General features: G+C 44.2%; 1 protein-coding gene across 1 annotated transcript in view; it reads left to right on the top strand.

Annotated features, from left to right (window-relative positions):
* Positions 1-217: 217 nt before the first annotated feature.
* ADGRF5 (adhesion G protein-coupled receptor F5) overlaps positions 218-14457 on the top strand; it is a 68213-nt gene continuing 53973 nt past the window's right edge. The window contains exons 1-2 of the mRNA XM_012804678.2: positions 218-438; positions 13346-13471. Of these exons, the coding sequence (XP_012660132.1) occupies positions 13370-13471 (102 nt within the window). The 5' untranslated portion in view covers positions 218-438; positions 13346-13369. The remainder of the gene's footprint in view (positions 439-13345; positions 13472-14457) is intronic.

Genomic DNA, 14457 nt, shown 5'->3' with positions numbered 1-14457 from the left:
TTTTTAGCAAGAGGAAAGTAAAAAACTAGGGGCATTGGAAACAAGTCCGTCCACTTGGTGGAGAGGTTTCCAGATAAGAAGGATCTGAAGGACTTCCCATGGGCGTGAGGGAAATTGCACACACCATGGTGGGGGGGAGGGGGGAAGAGGACCAGGAAATCAATCACTTGTTTTTATAACAGTCGCGAAGCTCTGGGGATGACTCTGTGAGGCTGGGAAGACTGCAGCTGGGGAGGCCCGGCTGAGGCTGAGCGTGGGCACGGAGCTGCCAGTCCCACCTGAAAGCTTGAAATGAGTCCAGCCCGTCTCTCCCTCCACCGGGCGTGAGCCCGCCCAGCCCAGGAGACGGCGGGGCAAATGGCCCTGTAGTGGGAGCTGGGAAGCTTTTAGGCATCCGAGCAGAGCAGAAGCCAGCCTGGGCACAAGGGTGCTGAACAGGTAACAGGCATTTCTCCTACCGTGGTCTGTCTCCCTTTGCAGCAGGGAGCATCTAGGTCGCTTCTCTTACGCGTCTTCCCCTTGTAATCCTCTCTGCTTGACTGGCTTTTTCACAGCTGTGACATGTATCTGGGGGAAGGTGGAGAGCATGGTGCAGGCTGCTGGTCAAGTTGATGAGACTATGTTAAAGGAGATCGAGTACTGGACAGCTAGCATTAGGATTTTCTTTAAAATAGAGTCGTGTGTGTGCATTTTTTTTCTTTTAAAAGTGAATTTTCTCATCCATTGCGGAAAATGCCGTAAGAACCAGAGCATTCTTGAACTACCGCGCTGCTGCCTGGCCTCGAGCAGCTCGGCGGGCAGGCACCATTGCCGGGCTGGTGCTGTGCTTGGGTGGCTGCACCCCACACTGCGGGAAGAGTGGGGCTGCTCTTTGGGCTTTCGGACAGTCCTGGGAGGGCCAGGGATGACCTCTGAAATGTAAAATTGGGTAAGCTGCAAGCCCCCAGCTGTGACTGAGGGGACCGGAGTCTGTAGTCAGCACCAGGAAGGACGTCTGTAATAGTGCTGGGGCTTCAGAGCCAGGCAGTGTTTGGGGCACTAGGGAAGGACAAACAGCTCTGTGACGGGCGCTGGCGTCCTCCCATCACGCTGCGTCACCCCAGCTCTGCTTCTCCTCCCATGAAGGCTAAGAGAGTTGGCTTCTTTGATTTTCAATTGCACAAATGATACATGGATGTGTTCTTTCTGTAGAAGGGTATCTCCTTTTTTCTCTTTTAATTTTTTTTTTGTTTCAGAATGTTAGGGGTATAGGTGTTTTATTTACGTACTTTGCTTTTTGCACAAATTGAGTCAAGGTTATTAGCGTGCGTGCACCATACCCAGTAGATGTGAGTTTAACCACCCTCTCCAGCCCCTCTCCCAGCTTGGTTTGCTTTGAGATTTACTTCCACAAGTGCGAGAATATCTCTTAACAGTTTCTAACCCCCCACACCCCCAGTATACTCTCTCTTTGCCCCTGTCCCAAAGATTATCCCGTCCACAGTTTGCCGTGTTACTGGTTGAAGGCTCTGTTTTCTGTTCTTCTTGCTCTGAGTACAAGCCAGGCACAGGGGTACAATACATTCTCATTGTCTAATTCACGGGATGATCCTTAACAATACCTTACTCTCAGTGAAAGGAAGAAAGGACAGGCAGGGAACACAGGTAGCTCTTTTAATACTTTGAAAACTCTGGAAGAGTTTTACTCATTTTTACTGTTACTATTTCTGTGTTAGTTGTGACTTTAGCAATTAATTATATTAATGACAACCTCCCAAGGATGAAATTCTAGATTTGCCAGTTAGCACTCTGAGCCCTTCCCTTGATGGCCATCAGAGGTAGCCTTGTTCTGGAAATGAACAGAGAAAAAATGAAACAAAATGAACTTGATAGACAGATAGATATAATATATAAGACAAACCATAGCTAGCTAGCTGGATAAAGTGGTTGGTCCAAAGAGGATGGGCGAGATTCTCTTTTTAATCAATGGCTAATAAATGCATGTATTTCCATCTCTTTTGGTCTTCTGTAAAAAAGTATCCTCATGCCCATTCCCATCCACTGTTAGGAGAGATTCGAATCAGAAAAAAGAAAAATCACTATGAACAAGTTGACACGGTCATGGAGGGAAGTTTTGGAGAGAAGGAACAATTAAGCAATGTCAAACCCAAGAAGAATTACAAACATTCTAGGTTGCTATTTTGCATTTTCTGGCCCTCTTCAAGTTTTCTCCACTCCCAACTAGAAGGCCACTCGGGATTACTGATTTTGGACCTTCTGTAATGGACCATCCTGTTAGACTTACCTTCCTTCGCCCTTATCTGAATCCTCAGGTAATCTGATTAGCATTTTTACTCTACTGTATAGTATTAACCACAGGACGGACTTCCACCAGGATACTATGGGCTAAACCCACTCCCGGAATATGGTTAGTTTCTACAACACAGCAACATTTTTTACTGTGCCTTGTGGCCCTTGGGGGCATTTTTAAGCAGTTAAAAACAGTACATGGGCTGCTGCCTACTCTGCTTGATGAGGCTAATCCATTTTCTCTACGTATTATAAATTCAAAGTATAACTTTTTAGATCTCAAAAGCCTTTCATAGTTCTTCTTTCCCCATGCTACAAGTAAAGCAAGTATTTTATTTCCATTTTTTAGAATACAAACATGAGAGGTTCAGAGGTTAGTGTATTTGCCCAGAATGATACAACAAATCTTTCTGTGCAAAGCATCTTTTCTTCTGACTGAGGTGAGAAGAAACTCTGACCACTCCACTCACTTTTCAGCCCCGTTCTTGGTCAGAAGTATGAGGATAAAAGCCCTGCGGCCTAAAGAATTAATGTTGTGGCTGGATCTATCCGTTTCTGCAGCCGCGTGGTAGATGTTTGGCTTTGAATCTGAAGTTAGACCAAACTACTGCCTGGTCCAGATATGAGCAGAGCCTAACACCTGCTGTCCATGAGTGTCACGTCAGGACCTCTACATAAAGAGAACAATGTCCAGACATGTTGCCAGAACAATCGAATCAGAATCTCTGGAAAGGGGTCTGGCATGGCACTTAAAAAAAAAAAATCTCTAAAGTGATTCAACTATGTGGCTGGGTTGAGAATCTCTGAGACTTGGCTATAAGAGATGCAGTGGCTAAACTGAGAAGCAGAAGATACCCGTTCATGAGACTGAGAAGCTGGGGCCAGAGGTACCTGCAGCAGCAAGCATCGTGTATTAGAATTCTGGCTGCTGCTGTTTGTCAAAGACACAGTCACCTCCGAACATGAGGATGAAGAGATGTCCAGCTCCCTTGACAATGGTGCCGCCTTTGCAGCTTAAATTGGAACGACCCCTCTGACTTCACTGCAGATGCACCGGCTCCCTGCTACTTGCAGATTTGACACAATCAGATTGAATGTGCTAGGTAAACAGGATGTGCTTTTCCTATGCCAGAGGACCATGGTGTCGTACATTCACTCAAGGTCACTTGACAGTTTTTGTATTCTAATCCCAAGAAAAAGGAAGAAAAAAAGAAATATTAATTATGTTTTGCACGATCTGCCACTTTCTAGGTTGAACTAAATGTAGATAGACAATAAGTCAGGGCTGCGTTTTAATCATCAAATGTACCCTTGCAGCCCTTTCCCCTTTGACGTTTCTTGATATAACTCAAGTTAGTATTTTGTCGGTGTGATGTTTGTTTTCTTTATAGAGAGTGCTGGGAGAGGCCACTCAGTATTCACCTCCGCTTCCTCTGTGCCTGCCAGGCTGTGAGAGCAGGTGCTCCAGGGAGGCTTGTTGAATTAAATACATGCATGAGCTCTGGGCCGGCCATGAATTCACAAGTTATTTACCAGCTCAATATTTCAGTCCACGTGGTATAACTCTAGCCATGATGGTTAACATAATTGGAATCTTGCCACTTCTAAAAGATAATCACAAAAATGAAAACTTTAAAATCACAGCCTCGTGGAGTCTCCTATGCTGGAGAGATTTGCTAAATGCTGTGGCATTACAAAGGCAGAGACTCTTTCCCCTGGATTAGTTTATGCTCTGAGTGGGAGACTGGTATAGGCACCCAGAATTTTAATAAGTACTATTTACTAAGTACTCATCATGTGCCAGGCACCAAGGTTGGTGCTTTATCAAGATCGTTAACTCATTTAGTTGTTTCCAATAATCGTATGCCTCAGGTGCTGTGATAATTCCTATTTTATTAGAGGAGGGCATACACAAAGGTTAAGTTGCCTGGGGCTACAAGCTAGCAAGCAGTGCAGCTGGGATCCCTTCTCAGGTGGTCCTACTTCCAGTCCCTGGGCCTGATTCCCATGGTATGCTAGAAAATCCACAGTGGTGCAAAATGATCCACGTGGCAGGGCCAGATGGGTAGCAGAGAGGAGAAATGAAGAGTATTCAGGAGAAAGATCTATCTTTGGGAAAGATAAAAGAAGAAATATTCTATAAAGTTTAGAGTTCAGATTTGGGTGGCAAACTTGGCCACTTGCTTTGTGACCTGGGGCGTATTACTCTATTGACTCAAGCCTCGGTTTCTTCCTCTGTAAAATGGAGATGATCATAATTCTCATCACACTGGATGATAAGGAATAAAGGGGCCTAGTGCCTGCTTAGTGCCCGGCCTCGTGCCTACATGGAGCACGTGCTTGATAAATGATGGTAGGTGGTGTTGTTGCTAAATGAATAAGAAAGACCTGAAGTGAGAAAGCTTGGAGAGGAAGAACTGAGCATTTTAGTCGCCAAGAACAGTGTGAGAAGAAGTTGACATGCAGCAGTTCATCCCACCAGTATTTACTGTTAATATTTAGGACATAATTTGCAAAAGAAGATCCAGTAAACACCTGTGACTGGGTCGTCTCTTCTATAAGTGTTAGGGGGACAATAATTGGCAAAGCTGGTTTACATTAAGTGGTGGTGATCATGGTGGCTGGGTAAATGAGCCTAAATATCTCCTGGTTATTTGAGAATGTTTAAAGTATTTAAATGTGATATAGAGGGAATCTAGGAAAACTAGTGTTCTGAGGGGATAAATCAGCTGCTGCTGTGTGGTATTCAGGAGGCCACTACAGCCTCGCAGTGTCAGATGATAACGTCCAAACCGATGAGGTGGCTCTGGGCGCCTCGGCAGCAGGTGGCTCACAGGACTTGGTGACGGCTGAATGCTGCTTCTGCCCCCACTTCTTGTGTCTGAGAACACCCGTGGAGTTACGAGCCTGGGAAACTGGAGAATGAAGCCAGCAGTTGGCAGATCTGGGACGAGACAGAGTGGAAGAGGAGATAAGTTCAATTTTCAATGAGCTGGATTTAGACACAGGTGGAAATGGTATAGTTGGAGAGACATACCTGATGTCTGGCAAAGAAGTCCAGTGGAAATTCAGTTTGGTGAATGTTCATGTGAATTGGTAATGAGAACTCTGGGGGTGGATGAACTCCCTAAGAGGCAAAGTGTCTAGAGGGAAAAACCGAGGACCGAGGAGAGGTATCTGGCAGGGCTCCCAGTGATGGGCTTGCAGGATGCTGGGGACGGGGTCACAGGAAGAGGAGATGTGGAGCAAACACCCAACCAGGAGCCAAGAGAACCAACAAGGAAAGGGCACGGGAGCATCACAGAGGAGGAGGCAAGAAAGGAGAGAGTGTGGGCAGCTGGGGTGACGGGAAGCCAGGAAGAAGGACAGGGGGAAATGCCCTGGGTTTTCCTCTGTAAAGTGCTTTTCACAATGAGGTGAGGACCGAAGTCAGACCGTCCCCAGGGAGGAAAGCTTGGAATAGGAAGGGCTTCTCCACAAAATCTTGAGAGAAGGAAATGAAAATTTAGAAGAGAACTGAGTGGCCAATGACAGTGACGTCTGGTCTCAGGGAGATGGCGTGGGCAAGGGCTGTAAACGGAGAGACCTCAGAAGGCTGAGATGACCTTACTGATTGCTATGACGCTGGGATGTTTTAAACCCTGTGGTAAAGCCCCAGTCCCCCAGACTGCCTCAAGCACCCCAGCCCACCTTGGCCTCAGCCACCAGGCCCTTCTCCTGGATCCTCAGGAGACCTCCCTACTATCCAGTAATTTGTTACTAATATCTGGCCCAGCAGGAAGCTCCCAGACTCCTGCTCCTGCACAGAGGCCAGAGACTGTTCCAATTGGTCTCTCAGTAGTAGTAATAGTAAAATATTCCAGTATTACTTTGATCTCACCTAACAAATATAGAATCACAGAATTATAAAGTTAAGTCCACCTCCAGGCCCATGGATGCTCAATCCAGGACTGCAGCCAACCACAGGGCTACCTCAATCTCCAATTGGAATGCACGGCCCCGGCCCCCAGGGCCCTCCCTCCCATGCATTGTTTTGCCAGGGTTTAGGGAAACCCCTGCACACGGTAAATTAATGCCAGATAGACTAGATAGGAGCAGGGTTAGGAACTCAATGTTTTCATAAAGATGGCAATCTCTTGCTTAAAGGTTGAAACCTGCCAGAAACTCAGAACAAGGAAAGAAGTATAAAAGGTTATCAACAGCGCCCACATGTGCAGTGTGTTTTGGAAAACTTGACCCCATTGTGTACAAACAAATGTTCCTCCGTAATCTGATAGTGCCGAGCTGCCCTTACACAATGCTGCGGCAGGACCTGATTTCAAGGCAAAGGAAAATGAAATGGAAAACGAAAAATTTCTTCAAGGCAGTTCTTTAATTGGTATTGTGTCTCCTGTTTGTGTTAAATAAATATTTAGCTTACAGTTCTGCATGTGCAAGAGATAAATCATCTCATTAAATAAGGTCAGCAAAGATAAGTCTCACCACCTCTGCAGTTGAAAATACAGATCTGTGAAGGAAGGCTCTCAAAGTTACACTGGACGAGCTTTAATTTAATTTATTTTATTATTTTTTTTTTTCCTTTTGAGACAGAGTATCATTCTGTTGCCCAGGCTACAGGGCTGTGGTGTGAGCCTAACTCGCAGCAATCTCTCTCTTGTGCTCCAGCAATTCTCCTGGCTCAGCTTCCCGAGTTGTTGGAACAGTAGTCATGTGCCACCACACTCGGCTAATTTTTCTATTTTTAGTAGAGATGGGGGTCTCACTTTTGCTGAGGCGGGTCTCCAACTCCTGACCTCAAGCGATCCTCCCACTTCAGTATCCCAGAGGGCTAGGATTACAGGTGTGAGCCATCACACCCAGCCACACTGGAAGATTTTTCATCTGTACATCTGCAATTCGGGAGGTGAATTACTTAATAGTGGCCTATTCTTATTGCAATTTCGTGCCTCATGGAGATATGCAAATTCCAGTAAAATTTGCAGTGAGAGTCCTCCTGGAATTTGGCATTATCATTCGTCATCACCACGAAGAGGAGCTGTGCTTTGAATTACTCTCCAGCAGTGGAATGGTGCATGTGCTCCTCTGTTCTCGGTCTCTCACCAGTCTCTATTTGGATAAGCACATGTTATCAAAGGGATCTGTGAACATAGTCTGCACCCCAGAACATGAGGGGGATGTAAGGAGATAGGCCTTCGGCTTCTCTCAGAGGAAACACTAGCACATCTAGGCCAAGGTCAGTAAGAGGCACGGATTCCCTGGATGTTGTCCTAGTGTGCAACACAGTCAGCTCCTTTCTGAAAAAATAAGGATATGCATATAACATGGCCTGGGGATGGATACGAAACCAAGCAGCTTACACGAGGAAGAAACTACTCTCTTCCTCCGTTTGGCAATCAGATTTCGTGAGTTTCGTGTGTTCACCTGGTCCAAGATCTCACCAGCCCTCACTCATTACAACTCTCCTTAATGTTTTCCACCCCAACCACGCTAATGAGAGCATATCATGCCTCTGAAGCCAATGAGCAATCTCAGTCCCTTCCCTGAGAATCCTCTCAGCACAGTTGTGCCCTATCTCTTGAAGCTCGGCCTTCCTCCCATCCAGGGCTCTCTTCTCTCTGTTTGCATTGGCCTCTCTGGTCTCTTTCCCAGTCAGCTTGGCTCGGTCTTCTTCCTCCGTGGGATCTTTGATTGTTTGGATTCTGTGGGACTTGCTCCTAGGCCTTCTTCTCTGTTCTGTCTCCTGTTTCCCTAGTCCAGCTCACCTCATTCTATGGTTGCCATTACAAGTTCTTTCCAGCCTGGCCTGCTCACCTCACCAGCCCCACCTCATGTCCATCCCCTGCTCCCTTTTGGTGTTCCAGCCACTCTGGCCTGCTTGCAGCTCCACAAATGTGTCATGCTTTCCTCCACCTCAGGGCCTTTGCATGTAATCTTCTTTCTTCCTGGGACCTTCTTCTGTTCCTCTCTATAACATCCCCTCTTCCCCCCCCTTTTTTTTAGCTAACTCTTACTCATGCTTCCGTTCAGCTCAATTATATATTTCTTCCAGGACATCTTCCAGAAAATCCCCAAAACTACGTCATGTATAGACTTTGTACACAGTTCAGCACAGGGGGGAAAGGGATGGTCTCTAGAGTAAGACTTACTAAGTTGGAATTCAGCTCTGCCACTTACCAGCTATGTGATCTCAGGCAAATCACTGAACCACTCAGCAACTCAGTTAATTTGATATCATGCACTAATTAGATATTGCATTACAACTACTTCTTTGAAATTGTTATAAAGATTAAATGAATTAATACAGTCAGTGCTCGGTCAGTGCCTGGCACATTGTAAGTGCTCAAAAATATTAGTATTATAAGTATTCTCTTTGGTTGCATTTCCATGGTCATAATTAAACAATGAATTGATTAATTGATTTTGTTGTTGTTGTTGTTGTTGCAGTTTTTGCCGGGGGCCAGGGCCAGGTTGGAACCCACCACCTCTGGTATATGAGGCTGGTGCCTTACTCCTTGAGCCACAGGCATCACCCCTGGTTAATTGATTCCTTAATAATGTTCATTTACTTCATTAGACCCTAAGCTCCATGGAGACAGGGACCATTGTCTTATTACTGCCACCTTCCTCTGCACCTAGTAGGGGAATTAACAGACTTACTTCATGGAATATTTGTAACAATAAATCTAGTACAAGCAGGAAGACTAAGGGCCTAGGTTAAGTTGAGTGCAAGGAAGTGGGGACTATTTATAGCTCAACAGACTGGGGCAGCTCTGTCTGGGACGTAGCCTTTTGCCTGGGCATTGAGGAATGGGTAGAGTTTGAACATTAGTTATATGCTAGGCCTAAGGGACAGGAAAAGATAGAGCCTAACAAACCAAATAAATGACAGGATTATTCTGGTTTTGCCAAACACAGAAAACCAGCTTGACAATACTTACCTCTGCACTCTGAAGATAATTCTCAAAGATTCATATTTGTATTTTTACTTTTGAATGAGCACTGGAAAATCTCTTATACTATTTTAGATTATGAAAAAGCAACCAACTTTGGCAGTGAGTATATGGTAGGTGCTTATTATATAAGCTTACTCTTAAGAATAAAATCCAGGTGTCTGAGGTTTTTGAGGACCCATGAAAGCGATTGTTTAAGTTAAGAGCAGTGAGGAACCAACCAAGGAGGGTCAAGATAAGAATGTCAGGAAGATCTGTGTAGAGGCAGGCAGAGGGGAGAAGACAGGAAGCCATTGCCGGGGTGCACGTGAGGGGCAGTGAAGGCCTGGAGTCCCACCACCGTGCAGTATGTCAGCAGTGGGTGGGACAAATGCAAGAGAGAGTCAGGATTGGGCTCAGATGTTAACAGGAGCAAGGTTGCATTAGCATTGAAATAACTGAAGAACTTGAGACTCTGAGGACAGTAATGGGATCTTCAGAGGCCAACTCCTGCACCTCAATTTCAAAATCACTGAGTACAATCAAATCCCTGGCTTTGCTAATTAAAAAAACCGAGGCTCAGAGAGGTGAAGTGACTTGTCTCACACCACACAGCTAATTAGTAGCAAAGTAGGGCTGGAATTTTGTTACCACTTGCCTGATCAGGTGTTTTTGTAGAGAAAATTTGCTATTTTTTTCATTAACATACCACCAAGAAGATCTCTTAGCTCAAATGAGCCTTTTTCCCTAGTGAAATAAGGTGCTTGGTTTATAATTTTGCCATTACCACAAATCAGCTGTGTGGCCTGAGTGAGCTACTCACTCTCTAAGTTTCCATTTTCATATCTGAAGAGTAGGGGTAATTTGCCAATACCCTTACTGAGTATGAATAGAAACATTCCGAGGTTAAATAGCATAATTCTTGCAGAGAGCCTAGAACACAGTGAATGCCTCATAAAACAGGGATCTATTATCACCCTCACCACCAACAATTACTACCCACAATCTGGTCATAGTGGTTTGCCTGAATTGGTGGGCCAGTGTCATTAGCTGGAATTGTGAAAATCATTGGTGGATCTCTGGGAGTTCCAACTGACTGGACTGCTAGCTGCCTCTGAGACGCTCAGCCCTGGTTTGCCCTTAGTTTTCACATCTGAAAAAATGAGAGCAATGTGTGTGTGAGAGAGAGAGAGAGAGAGAGAAGTGAGACTATAAGAGTACGGGAAGACAGAACTGTAGAATTTAAGAAGTAAATAATTTCCAGAAGGAATCCCATCAAGTCCTATTTAGGAGCATCTTGAAATCCCAATTTGATGACACTGGGTCTGCAGACCTCACAGACACGGTGATTTTGTGAACAAGCTTGAAATGCAAGGCACACGAGCATGTTTACTTTCTTTTTTCTCCACCACCTCCCTACCCCAAATAAAATCTGCAGGTCACGGCTGATGAAGCATTTCTAGGAGAGAAGTTGGTCTTAAGCATTGGCTGTTTCCTAGAACAGCCGGTTTCACAATGAAGGCCCCGGGTACATAATCGCTGTGCAAGAGAATGTCATTATTGGCTGCTTCCTTGAGGGACCCAGACCCTTTCATCCTCCAGATGTGGTGCTACTTAGGTTGTGGGAATAGATGGGGAGATGAGGACAGGGTTAGCAAATGGCCTATAGAAAAGGGCCCGACATGACTAGTGTCGAGAACCCCAGTGACGTATTCCCACATGTGATGTCAGGGCGTGCTTTCTTTCCCTCCCCCCCCCCTTCTAATTTCTCAGACAGGAAAACAGAGTTAGAGGAGACCAGGAAGTTGCTCAGAACGAGAGGCTAATCCTCAGGATTAGGTCATAGTCCCCAGCTTTTTTTAAGAAACAGCTGGCTCATACAGGTTGGTGAGTTTCAGCAGAGAGTGTCCAAGATTTAATCTGACAGAGATTGGAATGACATCTGCTCAGTTTCTCTCTCTCCCTTCCTGTTTCCCTCTGTGTCTCTCCGTTTTCATCTGCCCTTTACTCCAGGAATTTTAGGATGAATATGAACCCCAGGGGGCTCACATGAAAGGGTCCTACTGAAGACACGTTGCCTAGAATGTGGGAGGCCTTTGCATGTTTTTAACTGGATAAATAGGAAGGTGTTTTTCCCCATTAGACAAGTTCAACAGTCTCCATTGACTTCCTAACAGGTGAAGACACTTGGGAGCTAGAATTTAGGCAAGATGATTGATGGAGGTCAGGTAGGTTCGTCTTCAGGTCTCTCCCCAAAAGTAGCAGCAGCACCAAAGGCGATATGGTCTTCATTTCTCTTCCCTTCACTGTGCTGTTCTCACTGGTAAGGCCCATGTCCTACTCCCATAAAATCAAATGAGAAACATTTCGAATATTCCCTTTCCCTCAAAGTGGGTGGTATTCTCCTTTTTTTTTCCAGTGGAGAACCACTCACCTTGGTGGTGCGGCTCACACTGCAAATCATTCCTCTGCATCCAGAGAACACCCCTCTCCTCAGTGGGGTTCCCCCTACAACTCTATTTCTTTTAACTTATTATTATTATTATTATTAGGTCAACAAATGAGTCAACAGAGCTAAGAATTCTAATTTTATCAATAAGTGTCTCAGAAGAGGTGTGGGTGGGGGTAGATGGGGACAGTATTAACAAGTGGCCTATATAAAAGGACCAGACATGACCATTTGGGAGCACAAAAGCCCACTCCCTTTTAATGGAAAGAGAAAAAACCCTCTAATAGAGAACCAAGCTGTGCATTGCTATGATCTCCCTATAACTGAAACATCTATTCCCACAACTTAAATTGCAAAGCATTTTCCCCAAACCATTGAGTTGCAGAATTTAAAAAATGTATTTGACTGCCAGATTTACAAATTGGGTTAGCTTTCTAGTTTTCCACTAGAAGCGAGGAAAAGGTTAGTAGCTAGTGATTGAAATATAATTTTCCCTGGCACGTGAATCTTGGCTATCATTAATGCATTGTTCTGGCCACAGTTCCCTGGCACTCCCTGAAATTCTACCGCCAAATCCTGCCCTTTCTGATGCCTGCTCTCTGGAATCCACTGATGATCAGAATAACAATCATTGCAGCCTGCATCTCTGGAGTTCTTCATAGCTTTTAATATCATTGAAGCCTCAGAAAACTCTGTAAAGCCTTGGGAAAGGTATAATTATCCTTATTTTACATGTAAGCAAACAGACTCAGAGAAAACAGGGGACTTCTAGTAATCTGCGTCACAAGGACATGGCTGGTTTACAGTAATCCTGCATCCTAATATGTATCCTCTGTCTCTTTTCATCTGTTCTTTCCAAATTGACACATGGGCAGAGATAAGCCAATCAGGGAAGGAGTCTGTACAAAGTAAATTATCTTGGTGTCTAGACCTAGTGGAGTGGGATTATTCCATGTGATACTCTCATTTTTAAATGTAGTCATGATTCATCTGGCCACCAGAAATTTCCATTTTCACCACCAGCATTATCAAGAGATCATTTTCAAAAAATCAGTACATAAAACAGGATATGCCGTGATAGTACTATTCTGTATTATGAACTATGATACGGAATACTGTACAATGTCATGAATATTTTTATGACTAAGTCCAAAACTTTTTATTCTGATGGGTCATGAAGTCAATTTAGTGGACTGCTACCAGAATTAAAAGAGAAAATAAGGTAAGATAGGATATAATAGAATTGAAAACGTCAAAGTACATTGCGTGTCAAAAAGCGAAGCGTGTTCTCTGAGTCCTTGGGTGCATGTATTATGGATCACGATGTTAAAATGGATTTCTTATTGCGTAGTCCTCCTCTTTTTCTAGTTTTCCCTCTCTCTAGTCTCCTTTCTTTTTCCTTTCTCTCTCTCCTTCTCTGTTACATATAGAAAATGTACACTGACACCTCCGACCTGCATCCTCACCCTCCTCCGCTCCCATCCTTCCTAACACGATCTTCTTCCCAAGGGCCTGGGGCAGGGATTGTGTTCTCACGTTCCTCTATGCTCCTCCTTCCTTTCCCCTGTCTGTTGAAAAGGTCCTTGTGCAGGGTGACCTTCAAGACAGGGCTTGCCAGCTCGTTCCCTGTTTAATAAATAAATTGCTCTATCGCTAAACCGTCATATTTCCATTTCAGGCAAAGCAACTCCAACTTGAAGCAATGAAATCCCCCAGGACAGCCACCCTGTGCCTCATGTTGATTGTGATTTATTCTGCCAAAGCTTCATTGAACTTGAATTTAGAAACCATTGTTCATCCTTTGGTGAGTGAATCTATGTCTCCTGTCATTTTTTCTGTCACATTTTCTCTGATTTCCTGGGAATGTCACTGATGGAAAAAGGTTCTTTAAAAAAAAATTAGGGAGAAAAAAATATTTAGAAGGAGAAAAAATTCTTCCCTTAATTCTAGCATTTAAAAAATATATTGCAAAACAAGGGGAAAGAGTGACATCAGCGTATGTCCTGGGCTACAACTTGCCAGGCTTTGGAATCAGTGAGAGAAATCTCCCAGGCTTCCCTCCTTAACTCAATGGCAGTATCTAGGTGTGAGGCTTCCACTCAGTGAAATTGGTAACAATGACAACAAGCAGATTTGGAGCACTGAGCAGAACTATGTACTCGAAGGACTCATTTTAACTGGAGCATCAGTCTGGAACACTTTTTAAAACAAGTCCATCTATGTGGGTGTGTATCAAAAGCATAGATTGACGGAACTGAAGGCATCATACCTATCGATAATTTGCTGACAAATTATCCAGGCGAGTTTGTCTTCAGAAAGTCAAACTTAAGTTTAGTTTAACTAAAAGAAGTGACAAGCACTCCCTTCCTCCGTATGGGAATTACGGGGTCATACCTTACCTAGGTTCTCCATGCACCAGAGGCAGGGCCTGGTACTGGATGGAAAATCTTACAAGACTGGTGCAATTCTGTGTCAGCTTCTTCATCCATAAAATGATGATAATAATAGTACTGACTTCCTAGGATTGTTATGAAAATTACATTAGATGATATTTATAAGACGCCTCTGGCATTTAATAAGTGCTGTAAAATGTTCACTGTTATTATTTACTCCGTTGCGATATTATTTTTTCTGCTTTTCTTCCGTTTCTTGTATTTTAGTTCTCTTTGTTTTAGTCAGTCACTGTTGTTAGAGCTTCACTGGTACATTGTTTGCATTATAACATGTCTCTCTTTGTCCGATTGGTCTGTGTTAATTTAATTCTTTGTCTCTCTTTGTCTGATTGGTCTG

The sequence above is a fragment of the Otolemur garnettii genome, unplaced genomic scaffold (assembly GCF_000181295.1).
Source record: "Otolemur garnettii isolate 467f Iridium unplaced genomic scaffold, OtoGar3 scaffold00031, whole genome shotgun sequence".
NCBI lineage: Eukaryota > Metazoa > Chordata > Mammalia > Primates > Galagidae > Otolemur > Otolemur garnettii.
The sequence above is the reverse complement of the archived record's forward strand: the minus strand, read 5'-3'. Positions and strand labels throughout refer to the sequence as shown.